Genomic DNA, 26,069 nt, shown 5'->3' with positions numbered 1-26,069 from the left:
AGAATCGATTCCGCCCATCGTGTAGACTGTAGGTCATTTTTAAGAGGAGATCGGCGGGTAGCTTCTTCGTCTCGGCTCTGCGCGCCCTCGGCCGGCAGTCTAGGCCAGCAGTGGAGAAGAGCCGGCGGCGGCGGCTCACGAGTGTTGGGAAGCGGTTGTTGTGGGGGGGTGTGGGTGGCGGGGGAAGCTGTCTCTGAGCCGGTGTGCTCGCCGCAGCCCCAGCGTCTTCTACAATCCGCCGATAAAGAGACGGATGTTACAATAGGTCGCAATTAGACGCGGCGGCGGCGGCGGGGGGGGGGAGAGACGAGGCGAGTAGGGCAGCAGCAGCAGCAGGAGTAATAATAATATTAACTCTCTCTCCAAGTCGATGTGTGTGGGCTAACGAGTTCTAGCGGCAGGTTATGTGCCGCGTGGACGAAACGGAGCGCTTAAAGGGGGCGAGCGGAGATTTATTTCGGAGAGGCGGCGTGACGAGGTAATAATCCTTTTGGCGATTAAAATAATAGGGGGCCCAACAGCGGCAAGGGAGCGAGCGAGCGATCGGGGCTGCTGCTGCTGTTACTGCACCGGCTCAGGATTGGGGTGTGGGGGGGTTGACTTGTGGCCTCACGACATCGGGCCCTGTTCGTTCTTTCAATTAGGGATCGAACTTTGGGGTGGGTGGGTTGGTTGGGTTGGTTGGGAGGAGATACGACGAAAGGTTAATGTTATAGAGGGAGATGAGCAGACAGCGTACGGTTATTTTGTTTTGTTAAAAGAGAGACGTCCAAAGTAAGCCGTGTTACAGGTCTACGAGGATACAGGAGATAATTATCTGTAGCTAATCATATGGCGATACAGGGGATGAAATAGGTAATTAGAGAGCAGGGGGGCATCCATAGAAGCAAAAAACGAGACGGAGATAAAGGCGAAGGAACACGCCGTGCTACATCTAACAGGAGATCTAACAGGAGATACATTGTACAAGGGACGGGCAGAGGGAGACACAGGGTGGGGGTGGAGACAGAGAGAGACACAGGGAGACAGAGACACAGGGTGGGGGGTGGAGACAGAGAGAGAGAGACACAGGGGGGGATACAGACAGGGAGACACAGGGAGACAGAGACACAGGGTGGGGGGTGGAGACAGAGAGACACAGAGGGGGATACAGACAGGGAGACAGACACAGGGTGGGGGTGGAGACAGAGAGAGACACAGGGGGGGATACAGACAGGGAGACACAGGGAGACAGAGACACAGGGTGGGGGGTGGAGACAGAGAGAGACACAGAGACAGGGAGACAGAGACACAGGGTGGGGGGTGGAGACAGAGAGACAGGGAGACAGAGACACAGACAGGGAGACACAGGGACACAGGGTACTGGGATGTGGCCTCACAACACATCGTGAGACACAGACCGAGACATCGGGGCGAGTCGGGCTGAAGGCGGCGGCAGTGGTAGAACAATAACCAGGCGGAGGAGGCGGGGGGGGGAGATCGCTCGACACATTCACCACCACCACCACTACAGCGACGACGTCGTCGAGAAGATAACAACCAGAATAATCATCAGAACAACACCGAGAGGAGAGGAGGACGAGGAGGAGGAGGACGAGGAGGGGCCATGAGTGGACGGCCCCGCACCTCGTCTTTTGCCGAAGGCCCGAATCGGGCAGCGCAGCCATCGCTCTTCGGGAACCTCAAAGTCAGCCGTAAGTTCCACGTGAACGCCTTCACCCTCGCACCCCGACCCTCGTCGCCACGACAGCAGCCGGCTGAGGAGCAGCAGCAGGGGCCCCGCGTGTTAGAGTTCATTTCGTTGCGTTCACCAACGCCGCCTCTGCGCGCTTCGCTTGGCTTGGCTATTGGCGCTGTCGTTGCCGATACAACAGCAGCAGCAGCCAACAGCAGCCGTTGCCGATGGTAGCTGTTTTACGTGTGTGTGTTTTGTTGTTGTTTTCGCCGCTGTTGTTGATCGACTCCCCCTTAATTTAAGGGGATAAAGACGGCGGCAAGGTGACGACCGTCGTGGCGACCCCGGGCCAGGGGCCCGAGCGGCCCCAGGAGGTCTCCTACACCGACACGAAGGTGATCGGCAATGGCTCGTTCGGGGTGGTGTACCAGGCCAAGCTGTGCGATAGCGGCGAGATGGTGGCCATCAAGAAGGTGCTGCAGGACAAAAGGTTCAAGGTAAAGACACGGCGACATTATCTTGCTGCTGCTGCTGTGTGTGAGTGTGGCGTGCGTTTCGGGGGATTTGTCCAGCTCCGTCGTTGTCGTTTTGCGAGTTTCATGTCGAGGAGGTTACACGCGAATTGTGTGTGGATGTCTGCTGCTTGCTTGCTGTACTTGGTGGTGCACATTCTAAAGACGCGTCCACAGACGGCGATGGGTTTTGAGTTGACAATTTGATTCCCATTCCCCCATCTTTACTCGCCGTGGCGGGCATCGCATTCGACAGCGATATCCAGTTCATGCATCCCGACAGATAATGTTCATACGATGACGATCATCGTCAAAACATTCATCTTTATCGTAAATCTTCATCGGCCAAGATCAATCCACCGCTGGATGAACGAATCCTACTTCACGAGCCCGCCGCCCGTTGCATCCCGTAACCAACCTGCCGATGTTAACCATACTTCCAACTCTTTAACACGTGAGCCGATGTACTCGAAACCACACCGCTTCCCCCCCCCCCCCCTTCCCACGGTCCGCAGTTTTTCTCGTTACAAATCAACAGCTGTGTAAAAAAAACTACTTTAAAAAAATGTGAAATTTTAAACAGAATTTTATTCGCACCGACGAATGCGTGAGGGAAGCCGCCATTGCTGGGCGTCTGCCTCACGCTGGGGGTGGCGGCGGCGGGGAAACACCGCGGCGGCCTTTAGCGTTACACGGGGCGGCCGAGAGCGCTCTCGTGTCGTTGTCCGGCGTCTACGAGCGCGGTGTCCGCCGCCGCCGCCGTCGTCGTGAGGGGAGAGGCGGGCAACGTTTGTGCTGTTGTTCGCCTCTCGGTCCCCCCTCACGGCGCGGCCTGGGTCTTCTTGTCGCAGCCTGCGGCGGCGGGGGGGGAGGAGGCCGCCATTGTTAGCGAGCGAGCGAGAGGAAACGAAATCGCCGAGCGAAACGTCGCCCGGCGCTTAGTCCGCGCCCTCTCGGAAACCGTCAGAAAGTGCCTAAAATGACGTTCGGAGTCGTTTTAAAACAGCGCCCCACCGCGTACGAGCCGGTTTGCTCGACCCACCCGTAGGCCCCCTCCGCGGTCTTTGCTTGCGCCTACGGTGCTCGCCTGAGCGGCTTTGGCCGGGGCGGGCGGTGGCCCGGTCGGCAGTGGGAGGCCAGGCGAGGCCGAGGCTCCTACCCCGCCCATGGGGGCCCGAGCCCCGCCATGTTAAAAATCTCAGAGAGAGAGAGGGGGGAGGGTAGTGGGGAGGGTAGTGGGGGGGTAGTGGGGGGGGGGACCTCCCAAGTGGAGACGGAGCGAGACGGAGCGTCGCGTGAATTCGCGGCGCGCACCCTCAACGTCGACCGCGATGGGAAGACGCCGTGGAAGTAGCGGGGCGTTGGGAGACGGACGACCTCATCCAGCAGTGGATTTGATCATAGACGCTGCTGAAACAAAGCAAGCCGATTGCGTAGAGGATCATGAAATTGCGGAAGGGTTAAGGAACCCGACCATTTGAGATGTGGCGCGTGTGCGGTTCTGGCTATGCTTTAAGAACTGGGACGCAGGCGGGAAAAAAAACCCCCGTGAAAGAAGATTTGTGCGGTACGTCCCCGAGGGAGATGGAGCGATGCTGTCGGATGAGAGTGCGGCACGGGGCTCGGTGGATTGATGTCATCCTCTTGTGTCGTGAGAGATGGCGACTGCTCTGGAGTGAGCTTGTCATTCGGCACTGGATTGTGCCATTTCTCACGATAATTAATGACGAGTTCTGCCGTGGAAGGGCTATAGACGCCTGACACGTGACACAGGTATAGCTGAGACTCAACAACTACATCATGATCGTCAGCGTCATCAGCCATTGGTCATGACCGATGCATCGTAATAATCAGCCGTGCTCAATTCACTGCTGGATGAAGTCCTCCCGCAAGCTGTCGCCGTCTCTCACGATCCCGCGATGTAATCGGCCATGCGCCCACCGCTAACTTTGGCGCAAAATTTCCTTCTGTGAACGAACGACATCTCGGACGCCTTCCATTGCTTGGCTGCCACTCCATCATTGTCGACCATCGTCCATTATCTCTTGTCGCGTCTCTACGCTCCGTCAGTGACAGCCGTCCTAGCTGGGCAAGGTTTGAGAGTCGATTGTCGGGAACGTCACAAAAGACAGATGGGGAAATGAAATTGGCTCGTGTACAGAAGGTGCCAGGTGGATTTGCTACATCGCAGAATCGTGACAGATGCTGATGGCTTGATGGGCAGGGATGACTCAATCTTGCAGTGGATTGAACGTGGCGGACAATTGATAGTTTATGGGATACATCGGTCTCATATTGCATCTCCTTTATACATTATGCAGCGGTGGATTGATCACGACTGATTTTGATGGATGATGGTAATTTATGGAATCTCTCCTGTTTAATTCCATGCCATGACTTCTGGGTCCACCCTTTTGTGGTTGACCATTATGAGCCTTTCTCTAAACCAGGCACACTCCTGGGAAGCACTGGCAGACAGCAGCAGGGTGTACATTTCCGCACCCTCGCAAACGCATCTGGTCAAATTACCCCCCACAACCTGCTTGGCAAGGGGAGGCTATCATCCAGCAGTGGGGTCTACATGTATACTGTACATACAAATAGAAAGATCCCCTCCCCCCTACAGCAATAAAGACTGTTGGGGCTAGTCTTGTTAGCGAGTACACATAATTACTGGCATGGCACACGAGGTGCTGGTGTGGCCAGCACTATGCCAGGCCACATTTCTCTCCCAGTGCTGAACTTCACACACCATCGTGGAGTGAATCTGTAGAACCCAGAGTGGAGTGATGCTGTAGAAGCCACAGTGGAATGATTCTGTAAAATCCACGGTGGATTGAACATTACTGACAAATCGAGCAATTCTGTAGAATACACAGTAGAGTGGATCTTTAGACTACACAGCGGAGTGGATTTGTAGAATCTATGTAGAAGTGATGCTGACTGACTGGTGGACAAAAATCAGAAGGGAATGGTAGCCCACGGAAGGAACCTGCCAGAAAGTACATTCCCCGTGGAGTTGGGAGCGATGAAATCCACTTGTGTGCAGTAGCCCGACGGATTGTTACATCGTTACACCACGAGAGATGGCAACGGCTTGGGCAGGTCCAGCAGTGGATAGCCCATAGCTGATGGTAATGAGAATACCTTTATCTGAAGAGCAAGTTCGAGTCCATTCACGGTGATGCTTTGCTCCCACGGGTGACTGCCATCCGTGCCGCGTAGTTCCAGGATATTCCTAGAAAGTCCCAGCCGTAGGATTCGGGGACTCGGCCACTCCCCTTCTCTCGCTCCTCCTTTCCCTCCACAGCCGGAAGGAATTCAAAGTGATTTCCTGCTTAAACAAGCATTGAGGCATGAGTACTCATCGCCTCTTTACAGCCCTGAGCAATTGGTGGAAATTCCACATTCCTCCTGTGTTGGTGGACATATAATAGGATAACCACTGTTGACTTACCCACGAAGGTACTAATTTTGTCCACCCTTGAGGGATGATGGGCTGAATTAATACCCCCATTTTACTTGGGCTTGACGGGCAAGTGGGTGAGCTTGTGCTATCGTAAGCAGTAGTACCGTATTGCCATCAGTCCTGGACGATCCACTGTTGGATGAAGACCTCAAGCCGTCACCATTTCTCATGGCCCTGTGATGTAACGGTCAATCGAGCACCTGGGCAGAGCTGATTTCATCTCTCCATCTCCTCGGTGGTCTTCTCAGGTGGTGGGCAGAGTCAATACCCCCACTGGCAAGATGGTAACTACCTCGCCTGGTATGCAGGAGGTCGTTGGTTCGATCCTGACCCTGATGCCGTTATTTTTGGAGTTTGCGTGTTTTCCCCGTGGTTGCGTTGATTTTTGTCCAGGTCCTCTGTTTTTTTCCCTCCACATTTGTGTTTAGAGTATTCGGCTGCTATACATTTGCACGTGATAAGCCACTTCATTGACCTATCGTTTGTGGCCAGGTGAGTGATATTGCTCAGTGGGGCCTTACCTGGCTAAATAAAAATAGTAAAAATAGTGTCCCATTCCTTGGCTGCTTACACTTATTATTCTGGAGCATCGGCCATCGCCGTCCCTTCGAGCCGTGACATGTCCTGCCCAATCCCATTTTTCTTAACACTGAAAATTAAGTCTCTATCCTGCGTGTGTTCTGTAATCAACGTGTTCCTCTTTGTCTCCTGATGAGAGCTGATTTTAAATGGAAGCTTATTCAATGACATGCAATTTTGTTACATGTGCATCAGAGTGCAAATGCACATTGCCGAGTTAAATACTTAAGCTTGGACACATGGCACATACAATTTGAGGCGTGGGGTGTCTTCCTATGGTTCGTCAATGAGAATACAAATACTCTTCTCATTGTGTCACTGCTGGACGATGTCCTCCCTGCACTGTTAAGTAATTAGGGTTGCTTGACCATACTTCGCCACGCTGGTCACTGGGACGTGTTGAAGGGGTTGGTGGGGAGGGAATTCCGATATCGCCACTGCAAAGCAGGTCGAGTGGCTCGGCTATAGCCGAGTAAGTGGATCACAATCACGAGCTTCCGGGTTCCAAACCATAGTTGGTTGACTTGGCCCATCATCCTTCTTGGGGTAGACAACACGATTGCTACAAAGTGGGGAAGATCAACAGTGGTTGTGCAATGGATAGACTGATTACCGCCATAGGAATGTGGATGTCCACTTCTCGGGGTTGGAAACTGAAGGATGAGCGCCGCTTATTTTGAGCAGGAAATCACTTTGAACTTTTTTGACTGCGACCGGTCACTGGATTCATAGCGCAGTACGCTAACCGCGGCGCCACTGCTCTCCCACCCCTAACGATGTAAACTTTGGTGGTAAATTATTTGTTAATGCCCCAGTTTGTGGCGTTTAGGGCCCGTCACGATGACACCAGATGAGTGGCAGTTTGCAAGCAGATCTGGGGAGACTATCTTGCAAAACGTAACATCCGCCGTGAAGAAGTAAAAAGCAACGTGCAAAGCCAATCTCAATCCGCTGCCGGATGAAACGAAGGCCTGCCCCCCCCTCCCCCACCCCGCACAATGTTAAGTCACGGGGAGTTTTTTTTACCATACTTCACCACCTTGGTTACGATTCGGGTTGGTGAATCGATGACGTGGAAGGGAAGCGGGGGAGGTCCGACGATCGGCTCGGATATGGCTTTCCGTTAGCCCATGGCTGGGAAGTCGACCTCGCTTCGTGCGCTAGGTGTTCTGTGCGTTGCCCATCAGGGTTGCCTGGCATTGACAGATAAGAGCGGTTGGCAAACAGTGGCGGGCTCCGTCCCAGTTGCAGTACAGCAACGTGGTGTGAGTTATTGTGTGTGGAGGGGGCTGTCTATTAACACACACATAGCTTGTCAAGAAACAAGGGTGCTGCTCTTATCAGAGTTGCTCATTCCATTGCTAGTTTTAAGTCTTAAAGACAATATAGATTTTTAAAAATATATACATCTACATGTAAACTTGTTAATTACTAATGGATATGTTTTTGTATACATTTTCATTGATAGTATCATTGCGTCCCTGTATTTTATAATTCGACTGCGTATGTTCGGGGGGGGCGGGTGGGGGGGTGTTATACACGAGAGGTGCTAGAAATATCAGGTTTATCATTGTATATTACATTATCATATCCTTTTCCCCACATTTAATCCCGATTTGTGTCATGTCGGCGGAGAACCTGGCGGAAACCCATGCAAAACCGCGGTGGAGAACACACAAACCCCGCACACACAGGAAGGTGCCCCAGTCGGGGACTTGAACCCATGGGCCCTTCTTCTCACCCACCGTGAGGCGCCGCCCACCTCCCGGCCGCCCTCGGAGCTGGGATTTCCCCATTCTGAAACAAGCCGATCGTGTTAATTTAACGGTTTGGGGATGGGGGGGGCGGTTACAGTTACTGTGCGTATATTGCGCGAGTGGCCCTGTGACCGTAAAACTCGCAGAGTGCGCACGGTGTAAAGGAAATGACTTCCTAAAAAAAAACCAGCCGCTGTTATCTTGCAGAGGCATACCTGGGGCTCACGGAGCCGTCAGGGCCCTGATTGAGCTTTGGTTGGTGAATTGGGGGGCCCTGAGCTGTGCACCGAACGACTTGCACAATTATAGAAATTGCGCGAGTTTAGACTTGTCGACCCAGCTTCCGATTCCGTACGGTGGGGGGTGGGCTGGGGATTGTGTAATTTTTAGGCGAGTGATTGCGGGGTGGTGGTGGTCGAGGCTCTCGCGAAGGTGCTGTGTTTCACAGGCGGATATAGTCCGCCGGTAGGGAGCGATCTTGTCACGTTTAATCCCAATTGAGCAATTTGCGGTGTGATTTTTGCTAATTTGAATAATATGAACCCCGACACAGGAACACAAATACTGGATAATTTCTCATTAATTTAAGCGGTCCTTTAACGTCCACTCTGAAGAAGACGGGGCCGAGTATTTTTTTTACGGCTGAAACACACTGCAGTTATACCCAGGTTGGTCTACCGGATTCAAACCACGAACTTCTGTAGCGAGCGTCGAGAGCGCTTCTCACCGGGCCACGTCGCTGCGCCGAAGTGACCTCGGGCGTAGTTCTGTGACGTCGTCTTCCAGGACCATTCTCCGATACGGGGTGGTGCACTGCTGTCTGCGAGGGTTTTCAGAATGGAAACTTCTTCGTGTGGTGACGTGGTGTTGATAGCACAGTTGGAATGTAGTTGGATGGTGGGGGTGGCAGTGCTAAAAAAAAATGTCGAAATGTTGACAAAAAGTCTTTTCATGCCAGTTGCTATTGACGGAACTGCATGCATGCAGACAATCTAGAAGATGTTTCAGTTGGGCTATGGCTCCAAATCCCATATTGACCCATCCAGCACAGACCCTGTGTGTTTTTTAGAGTACCTTAGTCTGGAATACACCAATGTCCAGGTCACGTGGAATGCACCCAGTCTCATCCGACCTCCGAAGCTAAGCAGGTTTGGCCCTGGAGAGCGTTTGGATGGGCTGCTGCTGCGTTGCCAGTGGGGCACAAATAACAAAGCGATTCGACACGTCCGTCGAGGACAACGGCGTGTGTGGCCTTACAAGGAAAAGGTACATGTAGTCGGTGACGTGTTGGGCAACGGCACTTCATCGTGGCACACGCACAAAAGGTTGTCGAAGGCTGCTGCCTGGCTATGTTGTGGGCAGCGGGGGACGGGCAGTGGATGAAAATAAATGTTTTATTCTATTGTACTTCTGTGTTCCCAACACAATGCCTCCGTGCCTTCGTCGAGCGGCGTGGTGAGGAGTGGTCAATTTACCGCCCCTGCAAAACTGGGGGAAGGCCCTCATCCAGCAGTGGATTGACAGACGGAGCTGCACGTGTATATTCTGGCTTTACAGCACCACTGTACCGTTTCATCTGAATAAGGTCACGTGGAAATCTTGACTTCACGCTTTCGTGACTGCAGGAATTCATATTCTTTGGGTCTTTCGGTAAAGTCGCGTTTGTAGGTTCAAAGAAAATAACGCTTTTTTGTACATTTTTGTTATTTTCGTTGAACCTATCTCCGCGACTTTACCGAAAGACCCAAATAATGATGAGGTCATGTGGGTTTGACGGGCATCGTCAGGGACAGCGGCGCTATTTAATAAATAAACAGATGCTCACCTTGTGGCGATGTAAAGGAAGGACGTTACCGTTGCGCGAGGCAAAGCCCGTCTTTGAGCGGGCCTGGTGGCTACCGCGCCTCTGCGATCCGGCGCTTTGAAGGCAAGGGTTAGTGGATCACGTAAAGATTTGTGAGACTCCCAAAAAAACACTATGGGCTGCATTGAAGGTGGCTAGGAGAAGGGACTACAGCAAGTGAGTTAATCAACCCATCCGTGTGGGCAATTTGAGCGCTATTCCCTTGTGATTAATGTGTGTTTTTTCTCCGGGTACACTATTTTTCTTTCGCACCACACATCACTGAACTAAAATTCCCAACGTAGCAGAGGCCCGAGCACACAGTGACTTAACGACATCGCACCAATGTTCATACTTTCGATTTCAGGTAAGATGTTACCGTAACTCCGAGTAAGACTGTTATGATATTGGACATTTCTGAAGTTGAGACATCTTACGATTGGTCCGTTTATGATCGTATGTCCAACATAACTGATATATAAAAAAAAAATACTCAGCTGATAAGTGACGACACCGGTCCGGAATTTTGCTTGCTCTGAATCATTGCGGCTGAAATTATACACTCCCAGAGGGCCATGTAGCTGATTTTTTTAATGCAATAAATACTTGATGTATTAGTGGAAGGCTTTAATTTGTTTGCATTTGAGAAGGCGATATGCGAAGGAGGCGTATACAGTACCTGCTTGTCTCATTTCATTGCTATGAAGCCACCCCACCTACCCCCCCTTCCACCACCACTGCTTAGTGCACTCCCCCCCCCACTGGGGGGAATGGGCGTGGCCTATTCGAAGGAGGCGGGGCCTGATGAAGGGGGCGGGTCCTATAAAGGAAAGGCACAGAGAGGCGACAGTGAGAGGAGGAGAGGCCTCGTGAGCAAGGAGCCGAGGCCTAAGAGGCTGAACACCTCCCTGGTAATTTAGGATGATGGAAGCAATGCATCAAGGGCAGCGGCAGCAGCAGCAGCGTGGCTTTAGTGTCGCAAACGTGGCCACAGGCTACTTGTTTATTTAGTTTTTACAGTCTCAATTATTCTATGTGGACGAGACTCAACGATGAAGGTTTAGGATCGTAGCCTAGCGGTCGAGACTCAACGATGGAGGTTTATGATCGTAGCCTCGCGGTCGAGACTCAACGATGGACGTTTAGGATCGTGGCCTAGCGGTCGAGACCTCAACGATGGAGGTTTAGGATCGTAGCCTAGCGGTCGAGACCTCAACGATGGAGGTTTAGGATCGTAGCCTAGCGGTCGAGACTCAACGATGGAGGTTTAGGATCGTAGCCTAGCGGTCGAGACCTCAACGATGGAGGTTTAGGATCGTAGCCTAGCGGTCGAGACTCAACGATGGAGGTTTAGGATCGTAGCCTAGCGGTTGAGACTCAACGATGGAGGTTTAGGATCGTGGCCTAGCGGTCGAGACTCAACGATGGAGGTTTAGGATCGTGGCCTAGCGGTTGAGACTCAACGATGGAGGTTTAGGATCGTAGCCTAGCGGTCGAGACTCAACGATGGAGGTTTAGGATCGTAGCCTAGCGGTCGAGACCTCAACGATGGAGGTTTAGGATCGTAGCCTAGCGGTCGAGACTCAACGATGGACGTTTAGGATCGTAGCCTAGCGGTCGAGACCTCAACGATGGAGGTTTAGGATCGTAGCCTAGCGGTTGAGACTCAACGATGGAGGTTTAAGATCGTGGCCTAGCGGTCGAGACTCAACGATGGAGGTTTAGGATCGTGGCCTAGCGGTTGAGACTCAACGATGGAGGTTTAGGATCGTAGCCTAGCGGTCGAGACTCAACGATGGAGGTTTATGATCGTAACCTAGCGGTCGAGACTCAACGATGGAGTCTCAGCCAGAGGAAGCGACGTTCGTACAGCTGCCACCTCCGGCAGTGGCGGGAGCAAGCAACTGCAGGGCTGCACCTTTGCCCTACGTTGAATAAAACTCGACGCACTTGGCAACCACACTGGCCTCAAAATAAATCGTACATTTCGATTTAAAGCTTTCGTGACTGCAATGATTCATCTTCTTTGGTTCTTTCGGTAAAGTCACGTAGAATGAGAATAAAATATTAAATTGATAAAATAAAATAACACAATATTATTGTGCCCGTTGCCTTCGTATTGATAAAATAAAATAACACAATATTATTGTGTTATTTTATTTTATCAATTTATTATTTTATTCTCATTCTACGTGACTTTACCGAAAGAACCAAAGAAGATAAATCGTACATAATAACTTACATTAGTAAGGCATTTCACCCAAGGTTCCCGGTGCGTCACGGTGTATGGAAAGCAGGGAAATGAGACGAGCCAGCAGCGTAAACGGCAAAAACTATGGGGAAAAGGCCTTCTTACAGAGGTGAGTTTTCAGGGCAATATTTTAGTAGCTCGGAGGGCTCCGATTGTCTTATCAGACGCAACGCGTTCCATAGTCTGGCGACGTTTCGAGCGGTGGCCCCGATTCATGGTTTTGCGTGCTATGAAGAAAGGACCGTTGCCCTAAACATCACCTGTTTTATATATATTTATATTTTTTTTACTTGAAGGCCACGCACACTGGGTTGTTTTCGACGAATGTCAGTTGTGTAGTGTTAAATGTGCTTGCGCGCCACCGCCAGTGCACCACCGCCGACGTAATTCGTTTTCGTACGACGCTGAGAGGTGCTGCAAGCGCCGTGCCCGTCGCCTTCGTACGCTTGTGAATTTTGCGGAAGATAAAATCTTGGAAAAAAAGTCTCCCTCGGAGATGAATTCTGGGCCGATAAATGAAGCCATGCCTTCTATAAATAGCTGTCAATGTGTACAGTCCCTGTCCCTTATGATATTAATGTGCAGTTAGTACTTCACCCGAGTGCAGATGCCTCGGGTTTTTTCACCAAGACCTCTAATCGCAATGATAATTTAAACTTGCAATGCGCCGCACAGTTCTTCACTCACTGTGTCGTAGTTAAAATAATTCACAGGCCTTTTGTCATCGCACTGCTGGATGAGGGCCCCTCCCTCTGTGCCATCCGAGTCGCGCGGGGTTATTTGACTGTACTTCATTGCTGATTGAAGACGGCGATCGGGGAGAAAAAACGAGGATGCGTTCACGAAAGTACAAGTGTATTTGTGTACATCATTAGACCTCTTTTGCCATTACCAAAATATAATAGGGTTTTTCCCCTTTTTTCTGGCAACAAAACTGAAACCTTTTTACAAGGATTCATGTCTGCATTAACCACAATACCTGCAGTCAAAATGCAAACAAAAAACATACAATGATAATATATACATTGTCCTTGAAACTGATTGGTCCACACCAAGGGTCGGCTTTCTTTTGAGCCTCGACCCAGAAGGTACGCCTTTTGGCGTCATCTGGTCGAGCATCAATTGGGTCGAGGCTCAAAAGAAAGCCGTCCCTTGGTGTGGACCAATCAGTTTCAAGGACAATGCATATATTATCATTGTATGTTTTTTGTTTGCATTTTGACTGCAGGTATTGTGGTTAATGCAGACTTGAATCCTTGTAAAAAGGTTTCAGTTTTGTTGCCAGAAAAAAGGGGAAAACCCCTATTATAAGTGTGTTTGTGGTTAATCGACGTAGATCACTGACGAATGCACTGCGACTTACGGCGTTGTAGGCGCCCGGTGCGCTGTTACCATAATGCCACCATCACCGTGGTCATCGCCACCACGCGGCCATGATTACGCACGTTCGCTGTCTTCGCCATCGTGGTCGGAAATGTCGTTAAATACCTTCGTTACCTTCATCAGCAGCGGTGTCATCATTTCATCTCTCGTTGTCGTCGGCCGCGATCAATACAGCTTTGGGATGAAGGCATCCCCAGTTCGTCGGTATCTCTCACGATTCTGAAATGTAAAAAAAAAAATCCATCTCGCGCTCCCCACATGGGTCGATTTCATCGCTCCATCTCCTTGGTGACGTCCTTTCGGACACGTCCCATTTTTAGGCTGCGTCCCATTGCTCGGCTGCGACACCGTCATTACGCTTTGCCCATCGATCATCCTTTCTTGCCATGACTTGTCCTGCCCAAGCTCACTGCTGTTGGTAAATTGAGCAGCATCTCTTGAGAGTCGTCCGTTGTAGGAGCGTGTAGCGGTGGCTGCAATTCATTTTTATTCGGTGCTTCTCGGCCGTATTCACTCCACGGCAATGATTTCCACTGCTCACTTAACAGCAGGAAGGCACGACTCCCATCATGCATTGGGTGCGTGTCATGTGACCAACACATCGCACGTACATTGCTCTCAGCATTGTCTAGATCACTAGCGCAAGAGATTTAACAACACGCAAAGGTGTTTTGCTAGCTCGCAAACAGCAGCGGGAGGGTGCAACTCCCGTCCACTGGCCTCGCACGCATGTCCCCGTGACCGCCACATTGCGCGGACGAGGCTGGAAGCGTTTGTACCTGCAACGTGATTGTCTCTTGCGTGCACGGAAGGGGTGATGAGTGTTCGTCCTGCTGCTGTTTGTCAGCGGGCGCACCTTTGAGTGTTCAGTCTGGCTGTTATGCGTTCGGTGAGAGCCTGGATTATATGGTGGGTAGTGGCATTGCTGCTGAAGCGGCATTAAAGTAATTTATGGAGGTGGGCGAGCAGCTCCGAGGGGTTTATATGGTTGTGCCAGGGACGCTGACTCAGTACTGCAGGGACACTGGGTTTAAGTCCAGTTCCAGCCACCCAGCCATGAATATTGTGCTTCTGTAGGGAGCAGCCTTGGTGTAGTGGTTAGCACGCTGCACTTGCAACATGAAGTCACGGGCCCTTTGAAATTAAGTCGTGGGCCGTGTGAAATGAAGCCTTGAATGTATGTTGAACGTCTCTCGCACCGTACGTAACCAACCGTGGTAATTGGAGGTGCGGGGGAAGGACAACAAACTAAACACAAAGCAATTCTAAAAGAAATACATTTTCAATCTAAAATGAGTTTTCATTGTATAGGGCCGTATGTAATGAAGGCTCGGTCCGTGTGAATTGAAGTCATGGTTCACGTGAAATGAAGTCGTAAGCCGTGTCGGTCCCGTGTGCCGTAGGTCTCCCGCGGCGTGCCCGACTCTCTTCCTCGGGTAACCCGATACGTTCGCACCGTCAAAGTGTGGCTCGCTTGATAAGGCGCTTGGATACTGAAACTCAACACGCAGGGCTGCTGCTGCTGCTGTCCACGAAGAAACACAATAGGACGCCTCACAAAGCCGCCCTCACTCACACGCTTCAGGCCTTTGTTAAATAATTACCGCATGCAGACCGTTATTAAATAATTGGCGTGCGCACCGTGCAGTTAGCAATGGCCAGGACCCAGCCGGGCGCATTCTATTTAAATTCTTTAATTAAAACTCGTTCTCAACTGTTACAGCTGGAGTACATTCTATACGAAACGGCGGTGAGCACCACTTAATTACTTGAGTGTGCGTTTGACTGAGTGCGTTTGTTCACTGTATAAACGCAATGCTGTATGATTTCTAGATTTTTAAAAATGTTTGTGCAACGCGTCATTGCGTGTTTGCTTGGTGTGTGTGTGTGTGTCAATCGACACCCTGGACCCTTGCAAACGAGATTTTCCATCTCAAGGGATTTTCCAGGTGAAATAGTGAATAAAAAATACACGTCATAATAAATAATACAACTTAGATGCCGCTTGGGGGGGTTGGATCTCAGTCTTTTGGAGACTCGCAATGGCCGTGTCGGAGACTATGAGCCTGGGTTCAAACTCTGGGGCCCATGTTTCCTCCCTCTCCAGGGGCTTGAGTTTTTCCGTCAGCTCCTTTTTTCAAATCTCCATCCGACGGATAACGGCCCCGCGAAGGCGGATGTCACGGAGCTGCCTGTCGAGATGGCTGCTGCGCACGAGCCCGCTGGCCGGAGGGGACGGCACCGTCCCGCTCGCTCTGCCGTACCAGAGGGGATCTTTCTGTGACGTAATCGTCATGTGGGGGGGGGACTCAAACCCCCCCCCCCCCCCCCACGGTTCCAGCGCGTATCGGTGCCTAACCGTCGATGATGTTAACACCACCACTCCCAAGTACTAAATCATTTTAGGCTAAGTCATCCTGGGGGTAACCTCAGTTTGGCTCGTATACCTAAAAGGATAATATTCAGGAAGAGAATACAACTTAACACGCACACACATCGCGCACACGCACACCATGGTCATCACACACAAAACACACACACTTCGCACATCACACACGCGCATCACACACGCGCATCACACACGCACTTCACACACGCACTTCACACACGCACTTCACACACGCACGGCACACACGCACGGCACACACGCACGGCACACACGCACGGCACACACGCACGGCACACACGCACTTCACACGCACTTCACACGCACTTCACACGCACTTCTCACATCACAAACACATCACACACGCTTGACATCACAGATTACACGCACATCACATGCACTTTACACGTGCAAAATAAAGACAAAGATCCCCCATATAGCCTTGAACAGACTTGACAATAGCTGTTGGTGAGCACCGGCAGTATTGGCTTGAGAAACAAGTTTATACCAAGGCACAAGAACCCCTCTTTTGATGCTGGCACACAGTGCTCATGTTTACGCACCGCATCACCTCGTGGACCCAGGGGAGGCCCAGGACAGGTTGAAATATTTGCCACTTTTATTAGTCGTAAGGGGTAGTTGAATTCGTGTCGGCGAGTTCATAGCAGTGTACTAACCGCTGCACCACCGTTCCCCGCACATGACACACGCGTCACACACATCACACAGGCACACGCAAACTTGGCACACCGTTGACCGAGCAACAGGTTTTGCGCATCCTATAAACACAGATCACGTTTTCAAGGACGTGCCTGACCTCGCGCCTGCGCAATGACGCAGGAGGAGCATGTCAAGGAGAACTGCAGGTACTACTCAAATGGCAGAGTTTTTTGCTGTCCCATAGCGACCCGCAGACTCGCACAGAGACCCATAGACTTTGTTAAGTGGAAACCAATGCATCGAGTTGCATTGGTTTAACAGGCTCTACGTTGCTTATGAGAGTAGAGTAAGGAGAAACGAGATATATTAAGCGACTTTGCATGATTGTTACGACGCTTGTGGGGGGTGACGCTGCTGTTGTGTGATTGCGATTGAGTAATTCGCAAGCGCTTTTTCAGAATTGGGTTCTTTTGGTAAAACCAGTTACTGTGTGTGTGTGCTTGGCTATGGGAGGAAACTGGAGAGCCCAGAGGAAACCCACGCAGAACAGGGTGAGATCATACAAACTCCACTGTAGAACAGGGGGATATGATACAAACTCTACTCTGTAGAACAGGGGGAGATCATACAAACTCCACTCTGTAGAACAGGGGGATATCATACAAACTCCACTCTGTAGAACAGGGGGAGATCATACAAACTCCACTCTGTAGAACAGGGGGAGATCATACAAACTCCACTCTGTAGAACAGGGGGAGATCATACAAACTGCACTCTGTACAACAGGGGGAGATCATACAAACTCCACTGTAGAACAGGGGGAGCTCATACAAACTCCACTCTGTAGAACAGGGGGAGATCATACAAACTCCACTCTGTAGAACAGGGGGAGATCATACAAACTCCACTCTGTAGAACAGGGGGAGATCATACAAACTCCACTCTGTAGAACAGGGGGAGATCATACATACTCTGTAGAACAGGGTGAGATCATTCAAACTCCACTCTGTAGAACAGGGGGAGATCATACAAACTCCACTCTGTAGAACAGGGGGAGATCATACAAACTCTACTCTGTAGAACGGGGGGTGATCATACAAACTCCACTCTGTAGAACAGGGGGAGATCATACAAACTCCACTGTAGAACAGGGGGTGATCATACAAACTCCACTCTGTAGAACAGGGGGAGATCATACAAACTCCACTGTAGAACAGGGGGAGATCATACAAACTCCACTGTAGAACAGGGGGATATCATACAAACTCCACTGTAGAACAGGGGGATATCATACAAACTCCACTCTGTAGAACAGGGGATATCATACAAACTCCACTCTGTAGAACAGGGGGATATCATACAAACTCCACTCTGTAGAACAGAGGGAGATCATACAAACTCCACTCTGTAGAACAGGGGGAGATCATACAAACTCCACTGTAGAACAGGGGGAGATCATACGAACTCCACTCTGTAGAACAGGGGGATATCATACAAACTCCACTCTGTCGAACAGGGAAAGATCATACAAACTCTACTCACTCTGTAGAACAGCGTGCGATCATACAAACTCCACTCTGTAGAACAGGGGAAGATCATACAAACTCCACTCCGTAGAACAGCGTGAGATCATACAAACTCCACTCTGTAGTACTGGGGGTGATCATACAAAACTCCACTCTGTAGTATCGGGGGAGATCATCCAAATTCCACTCGCTCTGTAGAACAGAGGGAGAACATACAAACTCCACTCACTCTGTAAAACAGGGGGAGAACATGCATTCTCCACCCATTCTATAGATCGGAGGGAGATCATACAATCTCCGCTCACGCTCACTCCGTAGCACAAGGGGAGGTGAAACATTTCGAACAGGATATGCGCCCGAGTCGGGAATCTTGGGACCCAGGCTCCAAGTTGCGGTGGGGCACAAGCGCCGCCACCGCCCTACGTTTATTGCGCGCGCCCGTGACTAATCCGTTCCGTGGCGTGCCGCGGTAGTTCTTTGCAAACGGGCACGTTGTTGTTGTCCGTAAACACAGTCGCTATTTTAAGGCGGTGAGCAGCCCTGCGTTGCGTTGGCGCGAGGGGTGTCGAGGGGTGGTGGGAGAGGTTGGAGCCACCGTGATGGCTTTCAAGTCTGGACCAGCAACTGGCACCGGAAGACCGAATTGAAACTCGCCTAGCACAAAAAACCAGCTGGGATGCCTGTGGTTTTTGCGATTTGAGAGAAGGGGTTTTGGCGCGATTTTTATTGGTTGATTTTCATTGTGTAGAGAAGTGTACTAAACATTTTTTATTTTCAATAGATTATGTATTTTTTTAGACTTTCTTTGGTTGTCAGATACTCTGGAAAGTAGACGCACCCGCAACTGCTGCCCCCCCTGGTATCAATAAAGTTATTTAGACCTGGTCTCGCAAAGACAAAGATCCCCCGTGTATAGCCTTTACAGGCTTTTTGGGTCAAGTGCTGCTAGCGAGCACTGTCCCTCGCGGCACGCGAGGCGGTGGGCCAGCGCCACACGCGGCCCCATTTGTCTCCCCAGTGGTGATATGTAGATCTTGCACCAGGTACTCGTTTGATGCGGAGTCGACCTCGTGGAAGGCCAGGACCTGTCCAGATAATTGTCACCGGCGTTTGGTGGCTGTGAGCAGGAGTAGAACGTGGGTCGCCAGGCTCGCAATGTCTCTGCACTACACACATAATACAAAAAATCCCCATTATAGCCTTCAGCACTAATAACACACAAACACACACAAGCGCACTTCCTCCTACAAGTAAAAAAATAAACCGCACAATGTATTGGTGAAAACATCCCAATGTGGAAAAATTACTTAAAAAATTACTCGATTAACATTAACCAAAGTCGCCCGCTCCTGCAAATAGTTTGGCAGTACCCTCCCGAAGTGGCCCTGGGGCGCTGGGTGAGACTCTTTAAGGGGCAGACAAGCGCGTTGTGAGTTGAAGCGATGTGGGCACGTTTCCTAAATCCCCTCTCCACCTCCGTCCACCCAGCGATATCTATTGGCTGCACCGCAGTTGATCGGCAGGCCCGCGAGCAGTGGGGTAAAGTGTGTGTACGCCCGGCCACTTCCAACGCATCTGGTCAACGCGAAAAAGTAGACAAAGTACCCTCGAGTTCGCTGTAGAGGAACCCCCATATCCGTGTATAAATTGATGTATCGTGTTTCACTCAAGACGACAAATACGAAATTGCTGATGGAGGCTGACCTGATACAGTGGACTAACAGATGGCAGTGCAGTCTTGATTCCTTGCCCCGCACTTCCAATTAGCACGGTTGGCTGCGTACGGCGCGAAAGAAGTTCAACCTACACACTTGGAGTGGACTGGCAGCAGCGCACTGTGAATCCCTGTAAAAACCGATCGTAGACGAGACGTGTCTCTAAGTGGTCCTTGGAACAATAGACACAGACCGGTGTATCTATTGTCTTCGTTGCGGCTCCCCCCATAATTCCATGCGTGACCTCTGTCTTGGTCACATTCCACTTTGTTGGCAAAACAAACAGACTTCAAAGGCGCTTTCAAACCACGTCGTCGGCGCAGCGTTGGTGGTGGTTACGGCGCTCCGTCTGCGATGGGTGGCCCGGCGCTACCGCAGGTGTCAGCGGTGTGCCTCAAACTTTGGACTCGTCATCGCCGTGTCGGGGAAGCGGTGGCCGGAATGTGGCGGTGACGTTCTCCGGCGGTTTAGCGCGGTGCCCGCTTGTTCGGCAGAGTTTCGCGGTTCGTGCCCGTTCAGGATGTTGAACCACTCGCCCGGTATGCAGGAGGGCATGGGTTCGATCCAGACCCTGACGCCTGCTGTATATTTGGAGTTTGCGTATTCTGCCGGTGGACGTGTGGATTTTTTTTCAAGGTCCTCCGTTTTTTTTTGTTCCATTTAGAATCAACATCGCACATTTAAGAGTATTTCTCCTCTTTAAATTTCCACTTGATACGCCACTTGGTTGAGCTATCATTTGCGATAGCCAGGTTACTTCTGGCAAAGAGCTACACAGCTCTATGGGGCCTTACCTGGTAAAATATATTTTTTTAAATACCGAGGCTTGTGAATTAACCTTGAAAATATGACATCTGCAATGTGCTGCCCGCTTATTTATTATAATTTGTATTCCTATGCCTGTTTACACCAGGAAAGCCTCATAACTTTTCCGTGCCCGTCCTGCCAAAGTATTTCTGTTGCGGTAAAGGGGTGACGACGATGATTGGCGTGTGGAACCCTTGTTGTGTAACCCTCATTGTGTCACTTGTGGCGTAGCGCGAGTGACGTTTGCGCGCCGTGCTTCATCGTGAACCTTCAGAGATTCCCCTCCCCCTGCCCCCCCTCCCCCCTCCCGATGCCCCAACTCCACCCCACCAGCGTTATGTGAAATGTGCCGGACGTTGTGTTCTGACGTCACGGGACAATTTTTTCCCCCTGTTCAAAAAACAACGTCGCAGATTTCTCAATCATCATTGCCCAGCAACATCGTCACCCCCTCCCGAACGGCAGACTCGCGCCCGGTTTGCAGGCCACAGGTGCTGCCGATTCGCATTGTGCCTCATAGGGAAGCCTGACACTACCCCCTATGCTAGATGCAACATAGCAGCAGTCATCACCCCCTACTGTCAGACTGATGCCCGATTGCATGCCGAGTGCTGATTCGCATCGTGCCGCATAGAAACAGCTGCTGCCGGGGGTGCACTGCTAGACACCTAATAGCGGGAGTCATCGTGCCCTACCGGCAGACTGTCTGTTTGCAGGACGGAACCGTGTGCCGTGCAGGGACAGCTGCCGCCGGGGGTGCCCCCTTGCGCGTTGCTTGTTGTGTGTGAAGCGCTTCGAGGTGCCGCCGCGGCGGAAAGGAGGGACGGCTCTGTCGGCTCCACCAAACCCAACTCATTGGGTCCCAACCACCTGGCGTCTGCCACCGTGATTGAGCGAGCGAGCGGGTGGGCGGGTGGGCGAGTGAGTGGTTAATTGGTGGGTGGGAGTGTGAAAAAACGTGGGTGAGTCGTTAATGGGTGAGTGAATTGGGTGAGCTGCAGCGCGGTGGTTTAAACACTGCATGGCACGAAACAGTCGGTGTCTGTTGGGACCGAGTCTACAACGCAGGCAGAAGAATCGACGGGTGAAGTTCACGGGAGCATTAACCACGGCAGTGGTAGCAGCGATAGAAGAGTGGCAAGGAAGCGAACTGCCAGCGAGTGAGTGGAGTAAATCGGTGGGTGCTGGATCACCAATCGCCATGACTACTGCTTCACCCCCAATCCTGTTGGGTGCGGAGACTGTGTGGGTGTGCCACCCCAGGTGTGACGGCAGCAGGATTACAACTTGACTCATGGCGTGTTTGTCTTTCTCTCTTTTGTCAGAATCGTGAGCTTCAGATCATGAGGAAGTTGGAACACTGCAACATTGTGCGTCTGCGATTTTTCTACTACTCGAGTGGGGAAAAGGTAATTGCCGAAACCGCTGCCTGCACACACAAGGATCACCCGTGTAGCCTTGAACACTGCCGGGACTGGCGGTGTTAGCGAGCACAAGAGGAGTGCGAGTGGCCAACCACGCCCAGCCTAATCGCCTTTGTCTCCCCAATGCCGATGCTTTATAGCACATCGCAGCAGGTACTCGCGTAAGGGTGAGTTAACCTCGGGGAGGCCCCGCGGTGACCAGCTCGGATAGTCACCGCTGTTATTGGCCGTGAGCGGCAATGGAACTCGGGGTCGCCGGATTCGCTGCGTGGCGCTTTAACCGCTGTGCCACCGCCCCCCATAACCGCCGCCAGCACGGCACGCCCGTGAGCTCACGAAGACGACCGCGCTAATCATGATCACAGCCCCGCAGAGCCGTTAGTGGGAATTCCACATTCCTATGGCGGGGGTGAGTCTTATCCATAGGACAACCGCTGTTGACTTCCTGATAGTGGTGCTCGTGTGACTTGAAGTGCGGGTCTGTGGAGGCGATGCACGGTGTGGTCCATGTCTGCGTTTTTTTTTAGTTTGGTCGACGGTGGTGGTGGTTTTATGCCAAACATCCTTGTCCTCCAACCCCCTCCACCACCCAACAAGATTGTCATGCTTGCACAGATAATAAGAATATTAAATTTCGATTTAAAGCTTTCGTGACTGCAATGATTCATCTTCTTTGGTTCTTTCGGTAAAGTCACGTAGAATGAGAATAAAATAATAAATTGATAAAATCAATTTATTATCAATTTATCAATTTATTCTCATTCTACGTGACTTTACCGAAAGAACCAAAGAAGAATAAGAATATTGTTGTTATTTACACGCGGACAATATTTCTGAACACATTTTGTCCCGGTAAAACTGCTCCGCCGCGCCCATCTCTCGAGACTTCTCACCACCGAGTTCATCGGTCGACCGCTCGGTACGCGTTACGTAGTTTCCTTTAACCTGGAAGGATACGAGTTAAAATCCTGGTTGGGTGACTCCACTGGACCATATAAGAAGTTCTTAGCTCATCGGATTCCTCCGGGGGTATATAAAGATTCCGAGACTCTTGATTCCGACTCGGGGCCCCCGTCGTCCGTCCGGTGGTGCCGATAAAGCGCCTCACCGCTTTGGGGAAGTCGACAGCGGTTTGTCTTGTGGATGGTTTGCCGCCGTTCTAGGAATGTCGAATTCCCACCACTGACTCTGCAGGGGTGCAGCTGGGAACTGAGCACCAATGGCTCTGTGTGACGTTCTGCTCGTTGTGTTTGTTTGCGATGTTGTTACGCTCTCCCCCCCCCCGTAGAAGGATGAGGTCTACCTAAACTTGGTGCTGGACTTTGTTCCCGAAACTGTTTACCGAGTCTCTCGTCACTACAGCAAGGCCAAGCAGACCATTCCCATCATCTACGTCAAGGTACGGGCCCACACCGTTGACTTGCTGTTGTTGTCAATTCTACCCAACCCCCCCCTCTCCCACGACAACCGTGCTGAAGCCGAGAACACAACGTTGTAGAACACACGTTGTGCCGAGAACACGACGTTGTGCCGAGAACACGACGTTGTAGAACACACACGTTGTGCCGAGAACACACACGTTGTGCCGAGAACACACACGTTGTAAAACACACATGTTGTGCCGAGAACACGACGTTGTAGAACACGACGTTGTGCCGAGAACACACACGTTGTGCCGAGAACACGACGTTGTGCCGAGAACACACACGTTGTGCCGAGAACACGACGTTGTGCCGAGAACACACGTTGTGCCGAGAACACACACGTTGTGCCGAGAACACACACGTTGTGCCGAGAACACGACGTTGTGCCGAGAACACGACGTTGTGCCGAGAACACGATGTTGTGCCGAGAACACACACGTTGTGCCGAGAACACGACGTTGTGCCGAGAACACACACGTTGTGCCGAAACACACACGTTGTGCCAAGAACACACACGTTGTGCCGAGAACACACACGTTGTGCCGAGAACACGACGTTGTGCCGAGAACACACACGTTGTGCCAAGAACACACACGTTGTGCCGAGAACACACACGTTGTGCCGAGAACACGACGTTGTGCCGAGAACACACATTGTGCCGAGAACACAACGTTGTACCGAGAACACACACGTTGTGCCGAGAACACGACGTTGTGCCGAGAACACACGTTGTGCCGAGAACACAACGTTGTGCCGGTTGTGCTCTCGGCCGTGTGTATCGAATGGTCATGGTTAACACTCGTAAAGATCATCCACTGTGAAGCGAGCGTTCGGATAACCTACGCGGTATAAGATAGAAGCCTGATATTTTAGGTGGTGCTGCTGCCGCTGACACCTCTGCGTTGGCAGCTGTGCACAAATGACAAAAAAAGCACTCGACCCGTTTGTCAGTAGCACGGAGAGAAAATAGAGATACAATAATAAGTGATGATGAATCTCGGTTCGCGTTACCACGTAGCGTTGAGTTGTGTGCAGGTTCAGGGGGTTTCGGTGCCAATGCTCGGTCGGTGGGGTTGGGTGGTGGGGGCCCCGGGCGGGCAGGGTGGACGGAGTGTACGGGTCTGCCGCCGTATTATTATAACCACGGACAAAGCGGAGCGCGTATATATTTAGTGGAGGCTGTTGGAAACCGATTTTATCGTTTCGTAGATTCATGGGAGTGGGAGACCTAGAAAGAGTCTGGGGCCGTTTGTATCGTTCCTCGGACTAATCGGTTTCATTTGCCCGAGTGTTTCATGCGTGGACTTTCACAACCAATGTGATTCAAAATTGGTTTCTTTTGGGGGTGGGTTGTGTAAATAAAACGTGCAGTCGTAAACCGTCTCTCCGACGGCGCAGCCGGTTCATAAAAGTGTCACGTGAAGCAAGCGAGTCTACCTTGTTATCGCTTCGGCAGCAGCGCCAACCCCAGGTGTTGTTGATGTTGGAGAGCAACCTCGCGACATTTAAACGGGTTACTTGACGTTTGGCCGGAGATGGCAACGGGCAATCGTCGGGGGTGTAAAACGGGAGCTCGCTTCTCACTAGTTCCACCACCGGCTTGGTGTGCGCCTACAGTTGTTTGGTTTGTCTGTCGTGATGGCGGTCATGCTAGCTGGGGAATCGCCTGGACAATCCGCGCACGGATCATTGAGAATCGCCTCTTGTGGTCGACAGCTTTCTCATCTCTCATGTCTCTCTTTCCCTCCTCTCCGATTTAGCACGGTTTGCTACGTACGGTGCGGAAGACGTTCAACATACATACGTACATCTCGCCATTCTCTATCGCTTGCCTATCGCTTTCTCATCTCTTGCCTGTCTCTCGTCTCACTACTCCAGCTCCAGTGTTTTATAATTGTCATGGTCCACATCTGGTCACCAGATGAATATTCCTGATCTCGAGAAATATGTGAAAGTGGACCACTGTTCACTCTCACTGATGTGATATTCATGGCAATGCACCACCGAGTAGGGTCATAAACGTTGACCTGTCTTTTGTCCGAGTGTGCCTGTGGTATCTGTGTGTGTCTGTGTGTGCCTGTGTGTGTATGGTGTCTGTGTGTGTCTGGTGTCCGTGTGTGCCTGTGTGTGTGTGGTGTATCTGTGTGTGCCTGTGGTATCTATGTTTATGGTGCCCGTGTGCCTGTGGTATCTGTGTGTTTATGGTGTCTGTGTGTCTGTGGTGTGTCTGTGTTTATGTTGTCTGTGTGTGTGCGGCGTGTCTGTGTGTGCCTGTGGTATCTATGTATCTTTGTGTGCCTGTGGTGTCTTACATGTGTCTGTGGTGTCTGTGTGTGGTGTCTTTTGTGTGTCTGGTGTGTATGTGGTGTCTTTATGTGTGTCTGGTGTGTATGTGGTGTCTTATGTGTGTCTGTGGTGTCTGTGTGTCTTTGTGAATATCTGGAGCGGTGTTGGGCCCTCCCCTAGCCCATCTTTCAGTCTTAAATGAGTGTACCTGGTGCGGTGTGTATACATCAACGCTGGGGAGACAAAGGCAGCCGAGCACGGTTGCCAATCGCAACCACCCCTTTCGTGCGCCGTGCCATCCCATGATAGGTGCTCGCCTAACAGCACGATGTCGCGCAACGGTCTAGTGAAAGCCTATATGGGTGTGTGGGA

At 51.3% G+C, this 26,069-nt stretch overlaps 1 protein-coding gene and 1 long non-coding RNA gene across 3 annotated transcripts in view; one reads left to right on the top strand and one right to left on the bottom strand.

The window, feature by feature from the left end:
• The first annotated feature begins 1,287 nt into the window (after window positions 1-1,287).
• Window positions 1,288-26,069, top strand: part of GSK3B (glycogen synthase kinase 3 beta) — a 49,414-nt gene continuing 24,632 nt past the window's right edge. Inside the window, exons 1-4 of one of the 2 annotated variants that reach the window (XM_032977318.2) lie at window positions 1,288-1,694; window positions 1,988-2,172; window positions 21,889-21,972; window positions 23,276-23,386. In XM_032977318.2, the coding sequence (XP_032833209.1) occupies window positions 1,607-1,694; window positions 1,988-2,172; window positions 21,889-21,972; window positions 23,276-23,386 (468 nt within the window). In that variant the 5' untranslated portion in view covers window positions 1,288-1,606. Of the gene's footprint in view, window positions 1,695-1,978; window positions 2,173-21,888; window positions 21,973-23,275; window positions 23,387-26,069 lie in introns of both variants that reach the window. The other variant, XM_032977317.2, reaches the window with a different exon arrangement.
• Window positions 2,756-4,007, bottom strand: LOC116955958 (uncharacterized). Its single transcript, XR_004404906.2, has 2 exons — window positions 3,230-4,007; window positions 2,756-3,039 (listed from the first exon to the last, which is right to left on the bottom strand). It is a non-coding gene; the product is annotated as an uncharacterized LOC116955958 (long non-coding RNA).

The sequence above is a fragment of the Petromyzon marinus genome, chromosome 62 (genome assembly GCF_048934315.1).
Source record: "Petromyzon marinus isolate PM22_M1 ecotype Great Lakes invasive population chromosome 62, UKy_Petmar_22M1.pri1.0, whole genome shotgun sequence".
NCBI classification, from domain to species: Eukaryota; Metazoa; Chordata; class Hyperoartia; order Petromyzontiformes; family Petromyzontidae; genus Petromyzon; species Petromyzon marinus.
The sequence above is the reverse complement of the archived record's forward strand: the minus strand, read 5'-3'. Positions and strand labels throughout refer to the sequence as shown.